This window comes from Ruditapes philippinarum, unplaced genomic scaffold (assembly GCF_026571515.1).
Source record: "Ruditapes philippinarum isolate M1 unplaced genomic scaffold, ASM2657151v2 ctg1648_1_1_1_1, whole genome shotgun sequence".
Classification (NCBI taxonomy): Eukaryota; Metazoa; Mollusca; class Bivalvia; order Venerida; family Veneridae; genus Ruditapes; species Ruditapes philippinarum.
In genome coordinates, this window is record NW_026852612.1 from 43061 (window position 1) to 63561 (window position 20501).

At 31.2% G+C, this 20501-nt stretch overlaps 1 protein-coding gene across 3 annotated transcripts; it reads left to right on the plus strand.

Annotated features, from left to right (window-relative positions):
• Positions 1-234: 234 nt before the first annotated feature.
• Positions 235-19680, plus strand: LOC132719060 (rab5 GDP/GTP exchange factor-like). Of its 3 annotated transcripts, XM_060702801.1 has the most exons (8): positions 235-329; positions 1475-1693; positions 3063-3181; positions 11080-11201; positions 12112-12238; positions 12584-12811; positions 13574-13830; positions 15740-19680. In XM_060702801.1, the coding sequence occupies exons 2-8, from the start codon at positions 1518-1520 to the stop codon at positions 16205-16207; spliced, it is 1497 nt and encodes a 498-aa protein (XP_060558784.1). In that variant the 5' UTR covers positions 235-329; positions 1475-1517; the 3' UTR covers positions 16208-19680. The 3 variants fall into 3 exon arrangements, with proteins under 3 accessions (XP_060558784.1, XP_060558792.1, XP_060558799.1); XM_060702809.1 differs by lacking the exons at positions 235-329; positions 1475-1693; positions 3063-3181 and adding an exon at positions 9174-9512; XM_060702816.1 differs by lacking the exons at positions 235-329; positions 1475-1693; positions 3063-3181 and adding an exon at positions 10538-10610.
• The last annotated feature ends 821 nt before the right edge of the window (positions 19681-20501 follow it).

Below are 20501 nucleotides of genomic sequence, written 5' to 3' on the forward strand. Positions count from 1 at the left end.
GCCTGGGATAGTGAATATTGGTCCAACATTGGCTAGGACAAATTGTTGAATGTCCTAGGTTAGCCTTTAGGAATAATTTGAAACAAATATGAACAGACAATATGACTATTTGTTAAAGTTTTATGAATTGAGGAATTGCTTTAGTACTGTAGAACCTATATACATTACAGTGGCGTAGATTAAAATAGTGGTTTAATGCCTGAGTAAAGATTACAGAGTTACGTCCCTTAATGAAATTGACCTCAATTATCTCATCGATCTTGTGATCTGTCAAGTTCCTAAAATTCTCCGACTTTTGAGCTTTAAAAGAGTGGTTATATTAATGTTTGGTAGGTAATTATTTAGATTATAGGTTGCTTTTGAATTTGACCATTTCTTTCAGTCCGCTTAGAGGTATAAATTCATTAAAATTGTCCATTTTAGTACCAGAAATGTAACTATTTTCGGATACGTCAAAATAATTATTCATTTGTTTACGTTTAAAAGCTTTATGAAAAGATAAATGTGATATAATCTAGATTTTTGTGACACAAGGTTCCTCATATGAAAGAACAGTTTTACTTTTCATAATAGTGTAGCTATTTGGTTTTAGATATAGTTAAATTCATGCACTCAAAGACTTGGCTGTATCCCAAGAGAAGTCGGGTAACTCAGGTTTAAACTTTAGTGCACATTAACCAAATCATTTGATAACTGCAGTGGGATCTATTCTGATGCGTTTGGTTTAAACATATTTATTTTAAGCTTGATTGCTAAACAATTCTTGCAACTTAAATTAGGGCCTAACCACTTTCGAGTCCGCTTCCTGGAACCAACCAGTATTGGTCACTTTTTGGTGTCATATGAAGAACCATGGTCGTGACCCGAGTAGTGCTCGAAGCCATGATCTCTGGCTTCAGAGGCAGATACCTTAACCACTAGGCCACGGCACAGTGCCCTGATGCATTTGTATGTTTTTGTTACAACGAAAAATGTTTGGGTCCTTTCATAGTCCTATAACAGCGACGTTTCTGTTTGTACTATGTACACTCCAACGTCTTATCTATTCCTTCATAAGTTCCTTTAGTGAAACTCACAGCGACTTTTAAGTGCTACATACTAAATATATATATATTGTTTTTTAACTTTTTGTGTGAAAAATGACGAAAATTGAATTAATAACATATATTAAATATTAAAGACATATTTCTAAAGAAAAATGTTGCAGTGTACATGGTTTTGGAGAGGCAGGACGGTTGTAGATTGGGTAAGGGGAGATAGTGACCAATCAGCACGCCAACACCTGTGGTTTGTCCTAGAAATTTTAGTCCTAAGCCAACCCCCTCCCCAAAGATAAACAACAGAAGTCTTTTGAGTTAAGACATCAGAATATATTATGGAATGAAAACCTAAACTTTCCCCTATAATAGAAATTTCATATTTTCAAATTTCTATAGAAGTCTTTATCAAGAAATGGAATAACATTATTTTTCAGGTGATCATTATTAAAAGAAAAGAAATCTTTAAAAGTGGTGACCATGACAACAAAGAAACCAACTAAGCTTCATATAGGACAATCCGAATTACTGTGTAAGAATGGGTGTGGCTTCTACGGAAACCAGCATTGGCAGGGCTACTGTTCTATTTGCTACAGACAAGAGTGTCAGAAAGAGAAGAAAGCTCAGCAGCAGCAAGAATCCTTGAAACAGAAAGTGTAAAATGATTGTTATTTTTAATAAATTAATTTATGTTAACACATAAACAACAGCATAGGAGTATAATAAATCCATTTAATAAAAATGATATAACACAGTCATGTGCAATTACAAAGGGAAGTGACATCATTTGCATTAAATATACAATCAAAGCATAAAGTGCATGAATGATAGGTGCAAATTGCTAATAGGCTTGCTTAAGGTATTAGCATCCTAATTTTTTAATTTATATGGGTATTTATTGGCTAAATTATGCTAAATGTAGTAATAAATATGGTACCTGATATTTTCAAAGTGTAATATAATAAAAAATAGACGGTAAAAGTATTTCATATTTCATAAGATCAACCAATATACTTTTTTAAAATTTTAGGGAAACTTTGAAAACAGGCACTCATTTGGGTAAATTTTAAGAATTTTTTAAATTAGGCCCCTAAGTAGAAAAATGGTCAGACACGTGGTAAAAACGGGTGGGGTAGGGTAACATTTTTATACAGATTTCATAAATTTTAAGTAGAAACCATAATTTTGCTTATGTGGATTGTTAGCTGAATGGTACTAGTGTAACTATTTGTTTCGTACCAAAAATTAATGGGAAAACATTTTTCATTAGAAAGTTATTGCAGATTATTTAAAGGTTCCTCATTTCTTAAAAAGGGCCCTCATAACATCCTAGCTTGAGTTCAGAAAAGTGGCCATAACTTGATATCCGTATGGTAAACTTTGTTTAGATTTTGCATACAGGTGTACTTTAAGGTATACATCTGACCTATGATGTCAATTTTTTAGTTCCTTATAGTGCCCATTAGGGTCCTAATACCTTAAGGAAATTGACTAGTTCCTTAATGTAAATCACTTTGTTTTTGGTATGTGATATTAATAGAATGTATATAATGTAATGTACTAAGTGTTTTTCAGTATGCTCTGTATATTACTTTTTCGATTCTCTCATTGCTTTAATGATTCCCATGTTTATGAAATAGTATACTGTTACAGATTGCCAAATGTAATAGAATTCTGCAGTGGTTAGATTAAAGTAATTTATCTTGAACGGGGTTCCCATTGGTTTAAAGATAAACGTCTCAACACTGTAGGTTCGAATCCTGTCAGGGGCTTTGGATTCTTTCATGTGAGGAGGCTATCAAGCTAGCTTACAAAACGTTATTGGTTCTACTCGTGCCTGAAATAATGCACTGAAGGCCACCTCAGGTCTTCCTCCACCAGTAAAGCTGGAATGTCTCCATATGACCTATACTGTGCCGGTGTTACATAAAACCCAAACAAACAAAAACTGAGCTATCAATGGTTCTGACATTGATAAGAAATGATTGAAAATTTGTTGCTTAATCTTTGCTTATTATATAATAGGTCACCAGATGGCACGGACAGAGCACCACTGTTTTCAAAATTTGCTGAAAAGAAGACTCAACATATCCACAAAAGAGCCAATACTCTCAAATCAGTTTTCAGAAAGACACCAACTAAAGGTATAGCATTTAATTTATCATGTAAATTTTGTACTACCTGTCCAAATTTGGTTGCAGATTCATATGATGTTACTTTTTCTCATTGTAAGAAGACTGGTCAGAAGCTTTTGCTTGGAACTTGAATTTTATACTTAAGGTTTTATTGTTACAATAAATTTTTTTCATCCCAGGACTCAGTTGGAAAAGAAAGATTTCTTGAGGAGAATTTTAGGCTAAAATTAAGGTTACATGTTTTTTTTTTATGAAATTTGGAAAATTGTCTTTTTGTATGGGAGATAGAAATTGTCTTTTTTTTTGCATCTTAGATAGATAGAGAAAAAAAACCTCTTAAAATGTACTGATTCTGTTTCATATTCATTATTCAAACCATAACCTGCCAACTTTTGTGTCCAGCTTCAATTTTTGGAATTGTTCATTAGCGATTTAGAGATATCAAGGTGAAAAATTTGATGTTGATCAGCCAACAGTATGCCTTGGTCTATACTGTCTGGGAAAGGTTTATCATGTGTGGTTGCAGTAGGTTGAGAGTTAATTTGGATTAATCATCAGGGATTTTTTCTCAATTTTCAAAGCAATGTGTTGCTTTCTGAAGGGGAAAATATGATGAATCAGAAAAGGGAGTAAATTTAATATCAAATTCCAACCACTAAAACAGTTAATAAAATTTTCATTGTCAATTTCTTTACAATTTTACATGCATGGTACATAGCAGAGGCTATCTATTGGGACAGCTTTCTGTCTTTCAGTCAGTTAGATTTATCAGCATTTCAGGGGAAAATATATATATTTTGGGCTTGGGGAAATCGCCTTTATTCAGTTCTAAATATAGAGAAAAAATCACTGATTATTGTTATTGAAAATGAAAAGATTATGTTATAAAAGGATATTTAATATTGGATAAAGAAAGAGATAACACTGTATCCTGACCTGATGAATTTTAGTGTTCTATAAAATGTAATAGTATTGTACATATATTTATTATCATGTATATAACAGTTGAAAGTTTAATTTAAGTATTGATAATTTCTTATTCAAAATACCAGGAAGTTAATACGGAGTTTAATTTCCTGTTTTTAAAATGATGAGGCCAATAAAAAAACTCTTAAAGTCCAGTGTCATCTTCATTTGACCAAAAAATATAACAACTTCTTATACTCTTATTGTAACTTTTTTTTCTTCTTTGTATTAGAGAAAAGTTTAGGTGTTTTTTTCCTTTTTAAGTGTGTATTGTTGTTTTTTTATTAGAACTGGTTTCTATTTTTTTGTTTTCATTTAGCCTTTAATTGTTTATTTGATGATTTTGTGTAATGCATTTATCCATCTTTGAATTTGGAAGAGTCCATTCAAAATTTTAGGGATTTCAATATCAGAATATAAGAATTTAGCTACAAACTGATCTGACAGCCTGGATCTACAAGCTGACAGTGCTCTATATTGGTGGCAAAGGCTGATCACATTCGATCAACTAGCTGGTTGAGGGTTAAGTTCTTTTTTTTGTATCCAGAAACAGTTACATTTTTTTATATATATATTTGGCCTAACAATTTCCGCTATTGTTAAATTTTTATCATAAAAACAGGATACTGCCAATTTTAAGTGAAATTTTAAACAGACTAAGATTGCTACTTGTAGATATATTGTTTATGCATAATGTTAAACTAAACAATTGTAAAATGAAGTACATTAAAGTAGTATTTTACCTAAAATTTAATGCAGCATCTTAAGTTTCACAGTTGAAGTTATTATTATCAAGAAAATATTTGGTATTGGAGAAAGAAAATAAAACAATCTAAGCAAACAGAAGGCTGGAGTATTCCACAAAAACTATCAAATTACATAATATGTGTATAGCCAATGCTCAGTTAAGCCTTTACCATGCTAAATATCTAAAATGGACTTGTCCATCAAGACCATTCATCATTTTTAGGGAAGTTTTCAAATATGAATTGAGTGAACAGTGCAAACCATGATCAGACATGGGCATTACATTAACACATTGCGCAATTCTTATAATTACTGTCTTTGTCTACCATCATAAACTTAAAGTATAGAATTACTGCACATTGATTAATTGCTATGTTAGACAGTTCAAAATAAAATTCAGCTTCAATGTCATAACATTAACACATTCTGAATTTGCTATAATTACTGTCTATGTGAATTTTTTTATCTATTTTCATTAACTCAAAGTATAGAATTACCTCACATTGATAAATTACTAGCTCAGGTGGTTCAAAGTAGAATAAAATTCGCCTTCATTGTAATAACAATAACACAATGTGCATTTCTTATAATTACTTTCAACGTGTATATCTTTGTTTATGTTAGTTAAGTTATTACTGGACATTGATTACTATCTGAGTAGACAGTTCAATTACTTTAATTATTTGGGGGGAAAATATAAATCTCAAATGATGCAATTAACTAAAATGTGTGTTATACAATGACCAATTAAGATTGTTATAATTATGTCAAATACTGATAAATGTAAAATGATAAAGAAATGAAGTAATGTACAAATTTTGGAGGCCTAGGGGCATGAGGATGAACAATATGTGATGTAACATTGACAATGTAACTGACTAGCTGACATAAGCTGTTACATTGTCACTAATTGTGTAACTGTGATTTGTCTGTCAGTTTCACAATACTTTTGTGTAGATATGTTTTGGTTGCAGTTATTATGCAATAACAAAATTCTCAGGTCCACTAATTGGCTGTCAGTTCTTTAGCATTTCCTGCATAATTATATCCTGTCAAATCCTCTTTTGAGAAAAGTCACACTCTGAAGTAAATTTTACATGTGTTTGTATAATGGAAAGAAAACAATATATTATATATAAAAATTATCTGTAGGTTATTAATAATTCAGACTTGATAATTGATAACTGAATTTGTGATTGAATTTATGATTATGATAGACTTTATGATAATTATGTCAATACCCAAATACTAAAAATTAAAATAGTGCAAAGTTGTTACTGAATTCTTAGAATGTTTTCATTTTCAATTCTTGCATCAGTTGCATCTAAAACAGTTTAGACTTTTTTCTTTCATAAAGAATTTATTTCAATATGTAATCAACTTTTTTTCATTTTGTAACAAACCATATACAACAAATTAAATATATTATGTGCTTCTTAATTAATCTGTACTGTTTAGATATTTTAATCTAGATTATAGTGGATTTGACTTTAATATCAATAAAATTGCTAATCATTTTTGTCAACTTAATTTGTAACTATTTACCTAAGGGATTTATCAAATTTGATCTACCATAATACACCTGTAATACATTTTCCTCATTGTTACCTATCAGATTAGTTTCTGTAAAGGTCAGTAATCCACAAAGAATTGACAGTGTTGATTGTTTGCACAAGGTGCAAGGTGATGCAATGTGCCTTAAAAATGATGCAATGGGTCCAAAAAGATGATGCAATTTATGTAACTGACCACTGGCTAAAATTTGTAATTGAATTTATATAAATAACCATGCAAGTATGTAATGTTTTAATATCTGGTTGGATCTTATTGCTGCAGTCAAACATTTTGCACAAACAAAAATTAAATTTATTATCAAAAATGAATAATACAATATACACTTCTGGAAAAAAAAATCAGATCCGACAGCATAAGGCCTTTTCCCAACATAGGATTTATTTCTGTAAATTAGACAGGTTTTTGAAAATGTTTGAAATATTGAATAAGTAGAAAAGAATTTCTCTTTAACAATTGATCTCAGACATTGACTTCAATTAGTCTCTCACCAATAATTCAGAAATTATGTTGGATTAGTAGTTGGTTATTTGTTGAGAAATTGGTATTTACTGGTTAAAGCCAGTTAGGACTGCTTACAATGTATTGCAATTGGCGTAGAAACCAAATAAACAAATACAATATATAAACAAAACATTTTCTGCTTTGATACGTTGTTTCTCCAAATTTTGGTTGGTTTTTAAAGTCAATTTGGTGGGCTGCCCACCAGGGTATGGGATAAAAATTGGCATAAAAATGATGAAATAAACAAATACAGTATGAAACACTAATACTTTGAATGTCAAAATTAAGAAACTTGGTTAATTAGAAATGCAGATGCTGTTATTTATGATGTAATAAATTTGGATTAAACAGTCGCATATTATGATACAATGAAAGAACTGATGAGTCATGCTAAAGAAATTCCTACTAATTTCTCCCTTATCATTATAGCTATAAATAATGTTTATTTACTTTATATGGCATCAGACAATGTAATATTATTGATGGATATGTAGAATTAATGATTCTGTTTGTAAACAAAGTGGCCGAGACAAAGTTAACTTCTGGCAGAAACAGCAGCTGTTCACGCAGCTGACATATGTCGGTCCTTTTATATATCATTAACGGTTACTGCGTCGGACATTTCACACCATTGTTCGTTCCGTTAGATACAATACTATATTAGTCATATTGGATGCTAATATACATATTTACAAATAAGCACAGCAATTTCTCTTTTGTGTGAAAATAAATGATAAATCTGAACCCGTATATAAGTCGGTAACTACGTTTCCTTTTTTACAGTGTTTACAAATTACGTAGATATTTTATTTGACTGGTTTAATACGGTCAATGTGTCTTTAGAAAGGTTACGTGTTTTAGAATAAGAGCACTATGTCAAGTAATATACGATTGAAAGGTTTTTGTGTCCTTTACCAATTATAGCCAATTTTCATTGAGTTATGTACATGTATATAATTCTATCCCCACATATTATAAAAGAATCTCAACTGATTTATATAACACTATAAAGAATAAATATAACAAAATATTTACTTTAGTATGATTTATAGAAGCATAATTTGATAATGTTAAAATGTAATATTGTATTATTTTGATGGGGTGAAAAAACACATATCAAAGTGAGAATATATTTGTTAATATTCGTATCATCATGGTTGATAGATATACGCACATTTGTAGGAAATTAAAAATTTCTGTTTAAATAAATATAAGTTGACTTAAGTGTCATTTATAGAAAAAGCTGTCAAAAATCTTTACATCCTAATAAGGGAAAAGCAGAAGGAAATATTGGATTTTTTTTATAAACAAGGGTGGCCACAGCCATGTAAAAACTGTCAAAAAATGACAGTTTCCAATGTTTGTTACACTTTGCAAGTTTTGAGGAAATGATGCAATATCAGTTGACAAAATAGTGGACAAAGAAACAGACTGGACATTACATAACTATCCAGATATATCAGGCTGACCAGCTTTTTTCCTAATTTGCATAATTTATCTTGCAAGTGGTGGACTATATAGCTTAGTTATTTATTTATATAACTGATTTATAAACTATTGTCTACATCATTAAAAATTCTTTTGCACCATATGGTTTTTGATGTTTATCAGAGGGGATTTACGCATATTTAAGTGAGAAAATTATATGTTAATTAACAGGATTTGTGCATATTAATAGACTGTAATTATATGGTTCATTTGAATGCAGCAACCATTTAGTACTGTAAAGTAAAAGTTGACTAAGTGTATTTATAAAATTAAGTAGGACACCAATGTTATTGTAAACATTAGATTGCGCAATAGTGACAGCTGATGTCCAGTGTGGTAACAGATAATGTCCATTTTACAAGTGACCAGTGCTGTATAATGGTGTCTTATTCGCAACATAGGTGATCAGGCATTTGTAACTAGGGGTGCAGACAAATACGTGCAGTTGATTAGTTTTATTACAGTTAAGTAAAATACCATGAGCAGCTTAAAATCGAACATCGGAAATAATTCCATTAGTGTGATGTAACAGTGTTTGTAATTCTCATAAGTGGATTTATTGTGTTTTTATTGACGTTTTACAAAATTTGTTTGCAAAAATCTAGGATTGGTGAATTACTAGTTAGTCTTTAGCTAGTTTTAAATTTGGTGTGGAACTGGTCCTTTCCGTTTTCTGTCTTCAAATAATTTAAATTGTGGTTTTGATTCTAAAAAGTGAAAATAGAAACAAAATATCATTATGGCTTCAGCTGGAAAGTCAAGAAGTACTGATTTGTAATTCATCGTAACAATTATGAAAGCATTTTTAGCTGCAATGAGAAAACTTCTAATTTTTGTAACTGATAAAAATGTGAAAAAGTTACATGTTACAGAAAAGTGAAATTCTTGAAACCAAATAACAACAGCTGAAGGTTTAAGATACAAAAAGTGCTAATTTTGACCCGCTAATAAAAAATGGATCCATCAGACGAGTTTGTGCTAATTGACAGTATAAATGGAACATTGTGTACCATGGAGCATAACAGGAAATCCTTGGAAATAGAAATGTATAAGATTTTAAAAGGTGAGATGGTAAAAAAATTCTTTTTTGATGGAAAAATTTGAATTTTAATAAGGCTAAAAGCTATATATGTGTAATTTGGGTGGAATATTTGTATGAATACCGTCTATTCTCTAATACTCAGGGGAGTGTGGGATGGATGCAAGGGTGTTGGTTTTTGTTACATTTTCCAAAGGAAGGGGGAGGGGCAGTTGAAAAAAAAAAATTAAAAAAGGTTAATATTGTCACAATGAAGTGAATATTTACTGTTTCCTGTGTTAGCACAAAGACATTATAATATACAAATAATATATATATTAAATGTCTCTGGTTATCAAAGTGGGACGTACATTTATAAAAAAAATAATACTGTTGTATTTATAAAAGTTTTAGCAAAGCTATCAGCAAATATAACAAATTGCTTCGCTGTCATTTATTCATCCCATAATTACTTGCTTTATTTTAGTGACAATGCGCCACACTTTTTATAAAACATATTTCATATAATTTGAAAAAAGGATAATTATGCTTAAGTTATGTTCTGTATATATTTCATAAAAGAATGTAAAAAAACAACACACAAACACTTTTATATAATGAGAAAAAAAATAATTTAACAGTAGATAAATTATAATATTATGAATTTTATATATTTAAATTTAACCTTCTGTTAAAGGGTTAATGGAAATGTATATTATCTGTTAAAAAAAGGAAATTGAGTCATTTGATAATAACTAGAAAAATTTGAATTGAAGGGATTTATTTGATTCTTACTTAATAAGAAAATTGTGATAATTTTGTCAATTAATAATTAAGTCTGATTTTCTCACTTAATAAGGAAATTGTGATAATTTAGTCAATTAATACTCAATCTGATTTAAAAAAAATGAAATTTTAAGGGATTTATTTGATTCTTACTATAATAAGGAAATTGTGATAAGGAAATACTCACTAAAAAGAGAATTATTTGAATTAATACTGTGCTAAAAAGGAAATGAATTTGTATAAACAGGAAAATAATATACATGAACAAAGGTTCCTCAACATAATACATTGTTAAGCTGATGGTTTATCATTCATTGTTGAGAATATCATCAGTCACTGGTGATGATTCAGAGTCAGGTTTGAATATATATTTACACATGGAGAGTCCATGTCAGTAAAGACGGAAAGTCACAACTTGACTTGAAGAAGTATCAGTATTGTATCTTAAGTAAAAATACTGGTATTATAATATAGGTATTCTACTATATATGTAATTATCTTTCTCAAGTAAGTAATGTTTATTTTAGTCATCGTTTTTCTTCTCAGTACAATATCTTATAATTTATGCATATTAAAGTGGAGGGAAAAAAAGTAAATATTTGCTTTTATTTCATAGAAAATACCTTACTCATGGTTGGATATGTTTCGTAACCTGTTTGGATTTAGTTTAGTTTTGTTTAATATGCAGTTAAGAAAAAAAAAATGGAATGTCAGAAAATAACGTGTCCGAAATGAAAATTTGTAGTACAGAATTCAAAAGGATCAGAGGCCAGAAAGTTAATTAGACGAGAGTTATTAACATGAAATGATTTTGTTATTATTTCAGAATCAGTCCCGGAGATGAGACCTCGTAATGCTAACATCGACCGAGAGACGGAGCAGGTGAAAGAAGAGCTGAAGAAATTCATTAAAAGATTTAGTAGACAGATTGAAGATGACTTTCTAAAGGTGCATAGTAAATTTTCTTCATTATCTACAGTACTTACGATAAAATATGTACAGGTAATATTGTAAGCGTTTAACCGGCAAGAACCGGAAAGGATAACCCCTTGTCAGGAATACAAAGTGTAGTATGACCAGGTTTAATATTGTTGGTATTGGTAAATTTGACATTGAAATCTGCTAAACTTTGAATGAACTGTTTCAATTTGCTATTCAGTCAGTACCTATTTCGGAATTTTTCCCTAAAAATGATCACTTTATTAAGTCTATAAGACAATTAAGAGAAAATTTAAAGCAGGACAATACACAAGGTCAGCATTATAAAGGTAAGCTGACAGATATCACTTCAGTCTTAATGATATTCTTTAGAATCATTATGTATAAGAGAGACAAGTTTACTTGTAGACAGTGCTTCCATTAATGGAAGTTTTCGTGAATTTACTCCTTGATTTAATTTGTAGCTTGTTACTTCCAAAATTGTAATGCTTTTCCTTGTAACAATATAATGTGAATTCCAATCAGATAAGAAATTCTGCAGTCTTTCAAATTCACAAGTTGGAACTTAATGGAAGCCTTATTGTAGATGTATAATAGCGTACCAAATTTCAATGGAGTCCTCCACTGGAAAATATAAAAGTGTAGACACATTGATGCATTGAAATAAACCATTCAGTCACGTAACCTATTTATAAACAGAGCGACAGGTCCTATGAATATTCCTTCATTGTTGAATACCAGAAAAGTAATCTACTAATGTTATAGATATGAAATTTATGTCAAGGGAGGTAATCAGATTCACAATTTTGGATAATTCCATGTTTTGCCACTTGTTACCTCCCTTGCCATTTCTGTTTATGACCTTTAATCTTTTCATTGTGATAAGTTTATTATGAATTCTTCTCAATGTTTATTTCAGACGGTTCAGGTGCTGGTTGACAAGCTGTACCGGAATGTAGATGCACCAGTGGACGACCTTACCGATCTGGTTCAAGAATTTTATATAAAGCTTGGAAAACGTATGGATACACATTCACTGTATAAAGGTAATTGCCTGTTAGTGTTAATAAATTTTTAATGAAAAACAAACAAAAAACCAAAAAGCATAGCTTGCCGGTTCCATTGGTGTCTTTGAAGGCTTAAAAAGGCTGAAAAACTTTGAATTCTTACTCATTACACAGCTTTTCTTATATTCAGATATTTCAGAATAAGTAAGGAATGCAGTTAGCTTGGATCTCATGATATTTAGATAGTAAGATTTTATGAAGTAAAACGATATTGAGATGGAAAATCCATGATATTGATATGTAAATCTCGTGACATTTAACTATAAATGACATAATATTATGTTGTAAATAAGGTTTCAAACCTGGTGTTAAATCATTTTTCAGACGTGTCTCAAGAGGACATAGAAACTCTACTAGATTTCGCAGAGAAATACATAACAATCAAAATGTACACGTGGCTGTTCTGTCCGGGAACGACCGACGACGAACAGAAAGACCTACAAGTTCAGACTCAGATACGAAGTCTTCACTGGGTCACAGGTCAACAGCTTGATACGATGATCAATGAGCACGAATCAGAAGTCAGAACTCTAGTCGATTTAGCTATCACAGGTAAACAAAATAACTAGCATAAACAAACCTCCATAAGTCGCAGCATGACTGAGTGGTTAAAGCGTCTGATTAGTAATCTTATGATTCCTAGCCGTATGGATTCAAATCCAACATGGCAAGTCAGAATTCTAGTCGATTTAGCTATCACAGGTCAAAAAAAACTAGCATGAAAAAATTCTCTGTAAGAAGCGGCATGGCTGAGTGGTTAACACGTCTGACTAGTAATCTAATGATCGCTAGCCACATGGGTTCAAACCCCCATCAGGGACAAGTCTTTGTTTCTTTGAGCAAGAAACTTTACACACATAGCTCAGTACTGGTTGGTTCCAGGAACGGATTCAAAAGTGTGACTATAAGCATATAGCTTCCTTCACAATCAAACTAAAATGAATTCTGTATAAACCAATCTCTGTAAGTTCTAAATTTAAATGTTGAAGAATATGATGTAAAGTTTTGAAAGCATTCTCTATAATTCTTAGCCTGATTTCAGCAAATGAATTTTCCCTTTGCAGTCAATGCAGACCACTATCTGTGGGAACATTTGTGCCATTTGGTCATGGTCTACACTGTTCATTATTCTAACTGTCTTATTTTGAAATTTTCATAAAAAAAAATGATCACCTTGTCTAGTTTGAAGGCAATAAAGAGAAAAAATATCCATTCTATTTAGTGTTCACAATTAAAGACACAAGAATGCTTGTTGGTATAGATTTGGATATTGCAGAAAATTTTATATCTATTTGCTTGTCTTTCTATTTATAGAAATAATTGAGGTGAACTCAACGAAAGCCCCTCAAGACAAGTTGGCGTGTATAGTAAGATGTAGTAAACATATATTTCAAATCATTCGTCAGTCAAAAGAAGGCCCGGCGTGTGCCGACGATTTTCTACCTGCTCTAATATATATTGTGTTGAAAGCCAACCCGCCACTGTTACAGTCTAATATACAGTTTATCACAAGGTTTTCATGTCCAAGTCGACTTATGAAGGGAGAGGCAGGTTACATCTTCACAAACTTGGTACATATTACATATATATTTTCTTGGTTTCCGAGATTCTTTCTTCATTTTCTTTTTATCTCACCTGTCACAAAGTGACAGGGTGAGCTTTTGTGATCGCTTTTCGTCCGGCGTCCGTCCGTCCGGCCGTCCGTCCGTAAACTTTTACTTTAAATGACATCTCCTCATAAACCACTAAGCCAATTTCATCCAAACTTCACAGGAATGTTCCTTTGGTGGTCACCTTTGAAAATTGTTCAAAGAATTTAATTCCATGCAGAACTCTGGTTGCCATGGCAACCAAAAGAAAAAACTTAAAATATCTTCTTCTAAAAAACCCAAAGAGCTAGAGCTTAGATTTTTGCCATGAAACATCTTCTGGTGAGTGTCTACCAAGTTTGTTCAAATAAAAGCCCTGGGGTCAAAATTGGCCCACCCCGGGGGGGTCATTGATTTTCCCTATATGCATATAGTAAAAACTTAAAAAATCTTCTTTTAAAGAACCCAAAGAGCTAGAGCTGAGATATTTAGCATGAAACATCTTCTAATGGGTGTCTACCAAGTTTGTTCAAATAAAAGCCCTGGGGTCAAAATTGGCCCCGCCCCAGGGGGTCATTGATTTTTCCTATATGCATATAGTAAAAACCTAAAAAATCTTCTTTTAAAGAACCCAAAGAGCTAGAGCTTAAATATTTAGCATGAAACATCTTCTAATGGGTGTCTACCAAATTTGTTCAAATAAAAGCCCTAGGGTCAAAATTTGCCCGGCCTTGGGGGTCATTGATTTTCCAAATTTCCTTATATGTGTATAGGAAAAACTTAAAAATCTTCTTTGAAAAAAACAAAATAGCTAGAGTTTAGATATTTAGCATGAAACATCTTCTAGTGATTGTCTACAAAGTTTGTTCAAAAAAAAGCCCTGGGGTCAAAATTGGCCCCACCCCAGAGGTCATTCATTTTCCCTATATGTGTAAAACTATAGCAAAAATTGAAAAATCTTTTTTGAAAAAACTCAAATAGCAAGAGTTTAGATATAAAGCACGAAGCATCTTCTAGTGAGTGTCTTCAAAGTTTGTTCAAATAAAAGCCCTGGAGTCAAAATTGGCCCCGCCCGGGGGACATTGATTTTCCTTATACGAGTATAGCAAAAACTTAAAAATCTTCTTTTAAAAAACCCGAATAGCTAGAGTTTAGATATTAAGCATGAAAAATTTTCTAGTAAGTGTCTACAAAGATTGTTCAAATAAAAGCCCTGGGGTCAAAACTGGCCCTGCCCCAGGTGTGTCATTGTTTTTAACTATATGTGTAAAGAAAAAACTTTAAAAAATCTTCTTTTAAAAATCCCAACGAGCTAGACCTTAGATGTTTAGCATGAAACATCTTCTGATGGTTGTCTACAAAGTTTGTTCAAATAAAAGCCCCGGGCTTTAAACTGGCCCTGCTCCGGGGGCCTATGTACAGGTGAGCGACTTCAGGGCCATCATGGCCCTCTTGTTTAAAAATGAGTTCAACTTGATCTTAAATGCTGTATTAGTAAAAGGGAGATAATATTTATGTAGGAGACAAAGAAATTGCAACAGAACAATTTGATTTAAAAACAGTAAGAAAAACTGATATTAAACAATAACCTATTTCAAACAATTGATATTCAAAATTTAGTGTTTTATCTGTAATACAGTAAATTTGATTAAATAGCAAAGTTAATTTTTCATTTGGTTTACAAATTCAACATTGTATAGACAGTTTTATGAAATTATTACAGACTTCTGTTGATATCTGATAATACTAAACTGATTCTTTTGTCCACAATTGTTGTTTGTTTAAAATTAGAAATATGTTTTGCATTTTATATATATTTGATTTGATTGTTTTCATGCTTTAACATATTTTGGTTCACTCATAGACTTAATAAATATTTATTTTATTTCAGTGTTGTGCTGTTCAATTTATTGAGAACATAACAGCTGACTCATTGGCTCTGACACAGCACGAGTTTGACCGGTACATGTCCGGTGAGGCGATCCCGCCACAATCCGGGAACGAGTACATGTGCGAGGGTTTACGTTTGATGTATGACAATCTTAAAACATTAGCCGAGTTACGTACACGTCAAGAAAAAGTTATGGCCGAGGCTTTACAACTTCAACAGGAAATGAAAGACTTTAAAGAAAACTTTAAACAGGAAGTTGAAAATGTGCTGAAACGTACGCCTCTTACAATTAAACCGAGAAAAGTTAAAGTTGATTTAGACGAAGATTCAGAAAGTCTGGACCTTTTACCATCACCCCTGTTACCCTTATCAGTTGATAATGTTGCCATGGAAACTAGAAATGAATCGGAGACAGACTGTGTCATGGAAGCTGATACAAGTACAAGTGAACCAGTCGAGGCTACTTGAAAAGCTATTTTTAGATTTCTAATAAATTTTTTTTGGCATTTGGCCAGTTTTGAGAAAATGGCACAATAATATTGGATGGACCAATCCTTAAAGAGGTTTTCACTTAAACTGTTTGGTTTTATCATGTATTTGGGGAGGTGCAGTATTAGAACTTGATTATTGTTGACTCATAAAATTGTGCAATGTTTACTTTATTATTGTTTGCATTTTTGAATAAATACAACTTTATGATTAATTTTTAACTCTTACTATTACAAGATTATGCTTGGTGATTTCTTATTTTGAATTACATAAGCTTAGATCTTTTGCTTTATTTCTTAACCACTCTTCAAATAGCTTTAAATATACTCAGTCACTTTGCCAATATATCTAAATTATACACTATGGAATTGAATGTAAGAAATTATTAATATTCTCTCAAAATGGTTAGTATTTGACACAAAGGTATTTTTTCAAAATTATTTCCTTTAAAAAATCAAAATAGATTTTTCTCTTATTCCATCCCATTTCATGAAAAATTATAGTGATGGATTTACAGTGAGTGATATACTGTGGATTATATAGATTATATCCCTCTGATGAAGCACTGTATTTCATTAAATACAATGTGGAGAAAACCATGTTTCAGAGTGAACATATACAATGGAAAGATAACACTTTTGTTCATAAGTTTGTCATTATTTAACAAGATTTTGAAAGTTGATATCAATAAATTTTTATTCTCTTGAAAAAGTAAACAAGTTTTCTTTTAACTCATCACATAAATAAATACTCATTTACGATAAAAAGACTTTCTCAAATGTAACCAATTCTACTTCAAGTACAGCAATTGTTTAAAAATATTTTTTTTACAATAAATCTGTACCAAGACAGTTTCAGTTATTTGAAAACACACTGATTCAAAAAAATCATGTTGAATGTGCAAGACTTCAAAAATATGTTGGAATGTGCTATGTTAAAATAACGATGCACAAAATTATCCACAAAACTTAAATCTTTATTTTTTGTTGATACTTTGTTTGTATTGAATTATATAGGTTTTTGGATTTTAGGATTAACTATGGAGAAGTGGTGAAATTTAGTGTTTTTACAAAATTACAAAATATTCTTATAGCGGAATTATATTTGGCTCACAATGTATATATTTAGTGCTCATAATGAAAACTTGAAAAACATTTTATATCTTGATATGAGATACAAAATCATTCCATTATTTATTGTGTATAGATACTTCCATTTATTATTAACAGTTAAGTTGTAGTGATAAATTATATTGTAACCTGGTTTGTGTGTGCGCGTGTGCGTGTGTGAGTCAAACACAAACTGGAACATGCAATCCCTCTTGTGCTTCACAATTTCCTCATCTTTACTTATTAAAGGCCTCCTTGCTTTAGAGGTTATGGTCTTTGATTTATAATCACATGTACCTTGCCGCTGTGGGTTCGAATCTCATTGTAGGCTTTGGATTTAGGTTAGTAAACTATACAGCTTGCTTACGAAAGGTTGGTGGTTTCATAAAATTCTAACGGATGCCTGAAATAATGCATAAATGTGCTCCTGAGGGTTTCCACCACAAAAAAGAGCTTAAAAGTTGCCATATGACCTTAAAAGGGATGGTTATGACTTGATATTCAACTATTAAATACTGAAAAATGAAATTTAAAATCAAAACCAAGTTGTCTTTGATGCAAGTTCCCATAAAATTACGGAATTGTCAAAGGAAATTTCAACAAATGGCATTACAGCTTCTAGTTATAGTAATAATTTAATGGTTGATAGTCAAGTAGCTTATTGCATGATATAGAAATTATATCTTCATTGTTGATTAGAACAATGCTTTTTTGCCTGTGGGGATTTTGATGTACAGTAAAACCTCGACATAACAATACCCATTCAGAGAGAAAGATTTTAGTGGTTGTTGAGAGATATTGTTCTAGAGAGGTTAGATTTATTGTGAGTTCTATCTTTTGGAAGAAGTGATACAGTAGTTACTGAGAGGTAATTGCTCTCTGTAGATGGCTGGTCTGGAGAGGTAATTGGTCTACAAGTGGCTGCTCTGTAGGGGTTGAACTATATATTTTCAGTGTATAAACATTGCTTTGTAAATATGATGCTTTACAATTTAAAGATAATGCATAATATGCTTGTTCCATTCCCTGTAATAGTATAGTTTTTAGACAGAAATAACCATATTTCTTAAAGAATCATTCCATATATTATTATATGTACTATAGAATTATATTTTTTCATCAAAACTAGCATTGAACAAATTGCCACACAAAAAAATAGATTTTTTTTTTCATGAAAAATGAATGATGATGAATTGAAATTTTTCAGTCATTTTTGAATTAGAAAGTAAAATATATATTGGCCTTCAATTCGACTGTACATAACTGTACAGGCCAGCTGGAAACATTACTGGTAATCCTAAACCAACCAAGCCACCATTGCAGTCAGCACATTTGATCATAAACTGCAACTTTTCCCTATTTATTAAGAAAAAGATTTTGAAAATTATAATTATTTTCACTGTTTATTTTTTTTTTTTAAATCCTAAATGATTACCGGTAATTGAAAGATGGACAAGTCCATATAAGATATTTAGCATTGTTAGAGTTAATAATTATTCAATTCTGAAATGTTGAAAAAGAATTTGCTTTAAAGTTCTGCATACTTGTAATGTCAAATCTTGACATTATATTATCTATATACATTCACAGCTGTTGCAAATTTATAAATTGTTTTCTAATTAAATCAAAGAAAGCTGATTTGTAGTATTAATTACTTTTGACAGGTTTTATGGCCGTGATAGAACCATTGATTTTTGCTAGTAAAACTTGCCTTGTTTTTGTTCAGGTTATATAAGTGTACAATCATTTTGTCTGGGTCATATAACTTGTCAAAAGTTTTTTTTAATATAAAACCAGTAATACAATATATGTGCATATACATATGTATATGTTATGGAATGTATCTTTAAGATGTTTTGCATATACATTTAATAAAACCAAATGTTATGGAATGGATCTTTAAGAGATGTTTGGAAATGTGCACTTAAATATAATGTTAAATTAATTTTATGATGTATTTATATTTCTTATACAGGGTTTTATTAAATTGAATACCAGACAAATGTAAATATTAAATATAACTATTCCTTCTTGAATGGGAGGTGAATAGCCTTTATACCAGAATAAAGTGTCAATAATGTTGGCTGACCTAAGTTCAATTTTCCATCTTGAGATACCCAAATTTAATAATGGACAATTCCATAAATAGAAGCTGGACAAGTCCTATTATGAAAATTTAGTAGGTTAAGGGTTAAAGGTTGAAAGCTTGTATAATTATGTATCTGATAATCTGGTTGTTTGTGTATATGTATTTATTAATGGCCGAAAACTTGTGTATACTTGTTGTTTTGTGTTTTATAATTGTTAAGTATTAATTTATACATTAAAACATTCAAAATGTAACAGTTTTTGTTTTTTTTCCCCTGTGTTTGGTATTATATAAATGTTGTTTTCACCAAGAGGGATGATGTTTCACTATTAGTCAGTCAGTGAAGAGCATGCCGGAAGGTTCCTGTGGTGCCATTTGTGTTGGCTGGCTGTGGCTGGTGGAAAACAGCCTCCATAAGATCAGATACTTGTAGACAGTAGTTTTAGGGGTAAAAGCTGTTAAAGGGACTCCATTGTGGATTTTGACATGACTGGATTGAAAATCATTTTTAGCTCGACTATTCGATAAGAATAAGTAGAGCTATTGTAGTCACCCAAGCGTCGGCGTCAGTGTCTGCATCGGCTTAACCACTTATGTTTAAGTTTTTGTAATAGTTCAGATATTTTCAAAGTCCAATGACAATTGGCTTTGAAACTTTCCACACTTGTTTACCATCATTACCCCAACCTGTAAACAGGAGGAGGTAACTGTATCAAGCATTTTGACAGAATAATGCCCCTTTTTCGACTTGGAATTTACGTTAAAGTTTTTGTAATACCTCAAATATTTTTAAAAGTCCATTGACATATACCTTTGAAACTTTGCACACTTGTTCACCAGCATTACCCCAACCTGTAAACAGGAGGATGTAACTGTATCAAGCATTTTGACAGAATTATGCCCCTTTTTGACTTAGAATTTACGTTAAATTTTCTGTAATACCTCAAATATTTTCAAAGTCCATTGGCATATGGCTTTGAAACTTTGCACACTTGTTCACCATCATTACTCCAACCTGCAAACAGGAGGAGGTAACTGTATCAAGCATTTTTATGCCCCCACAATGTGGGAGCAT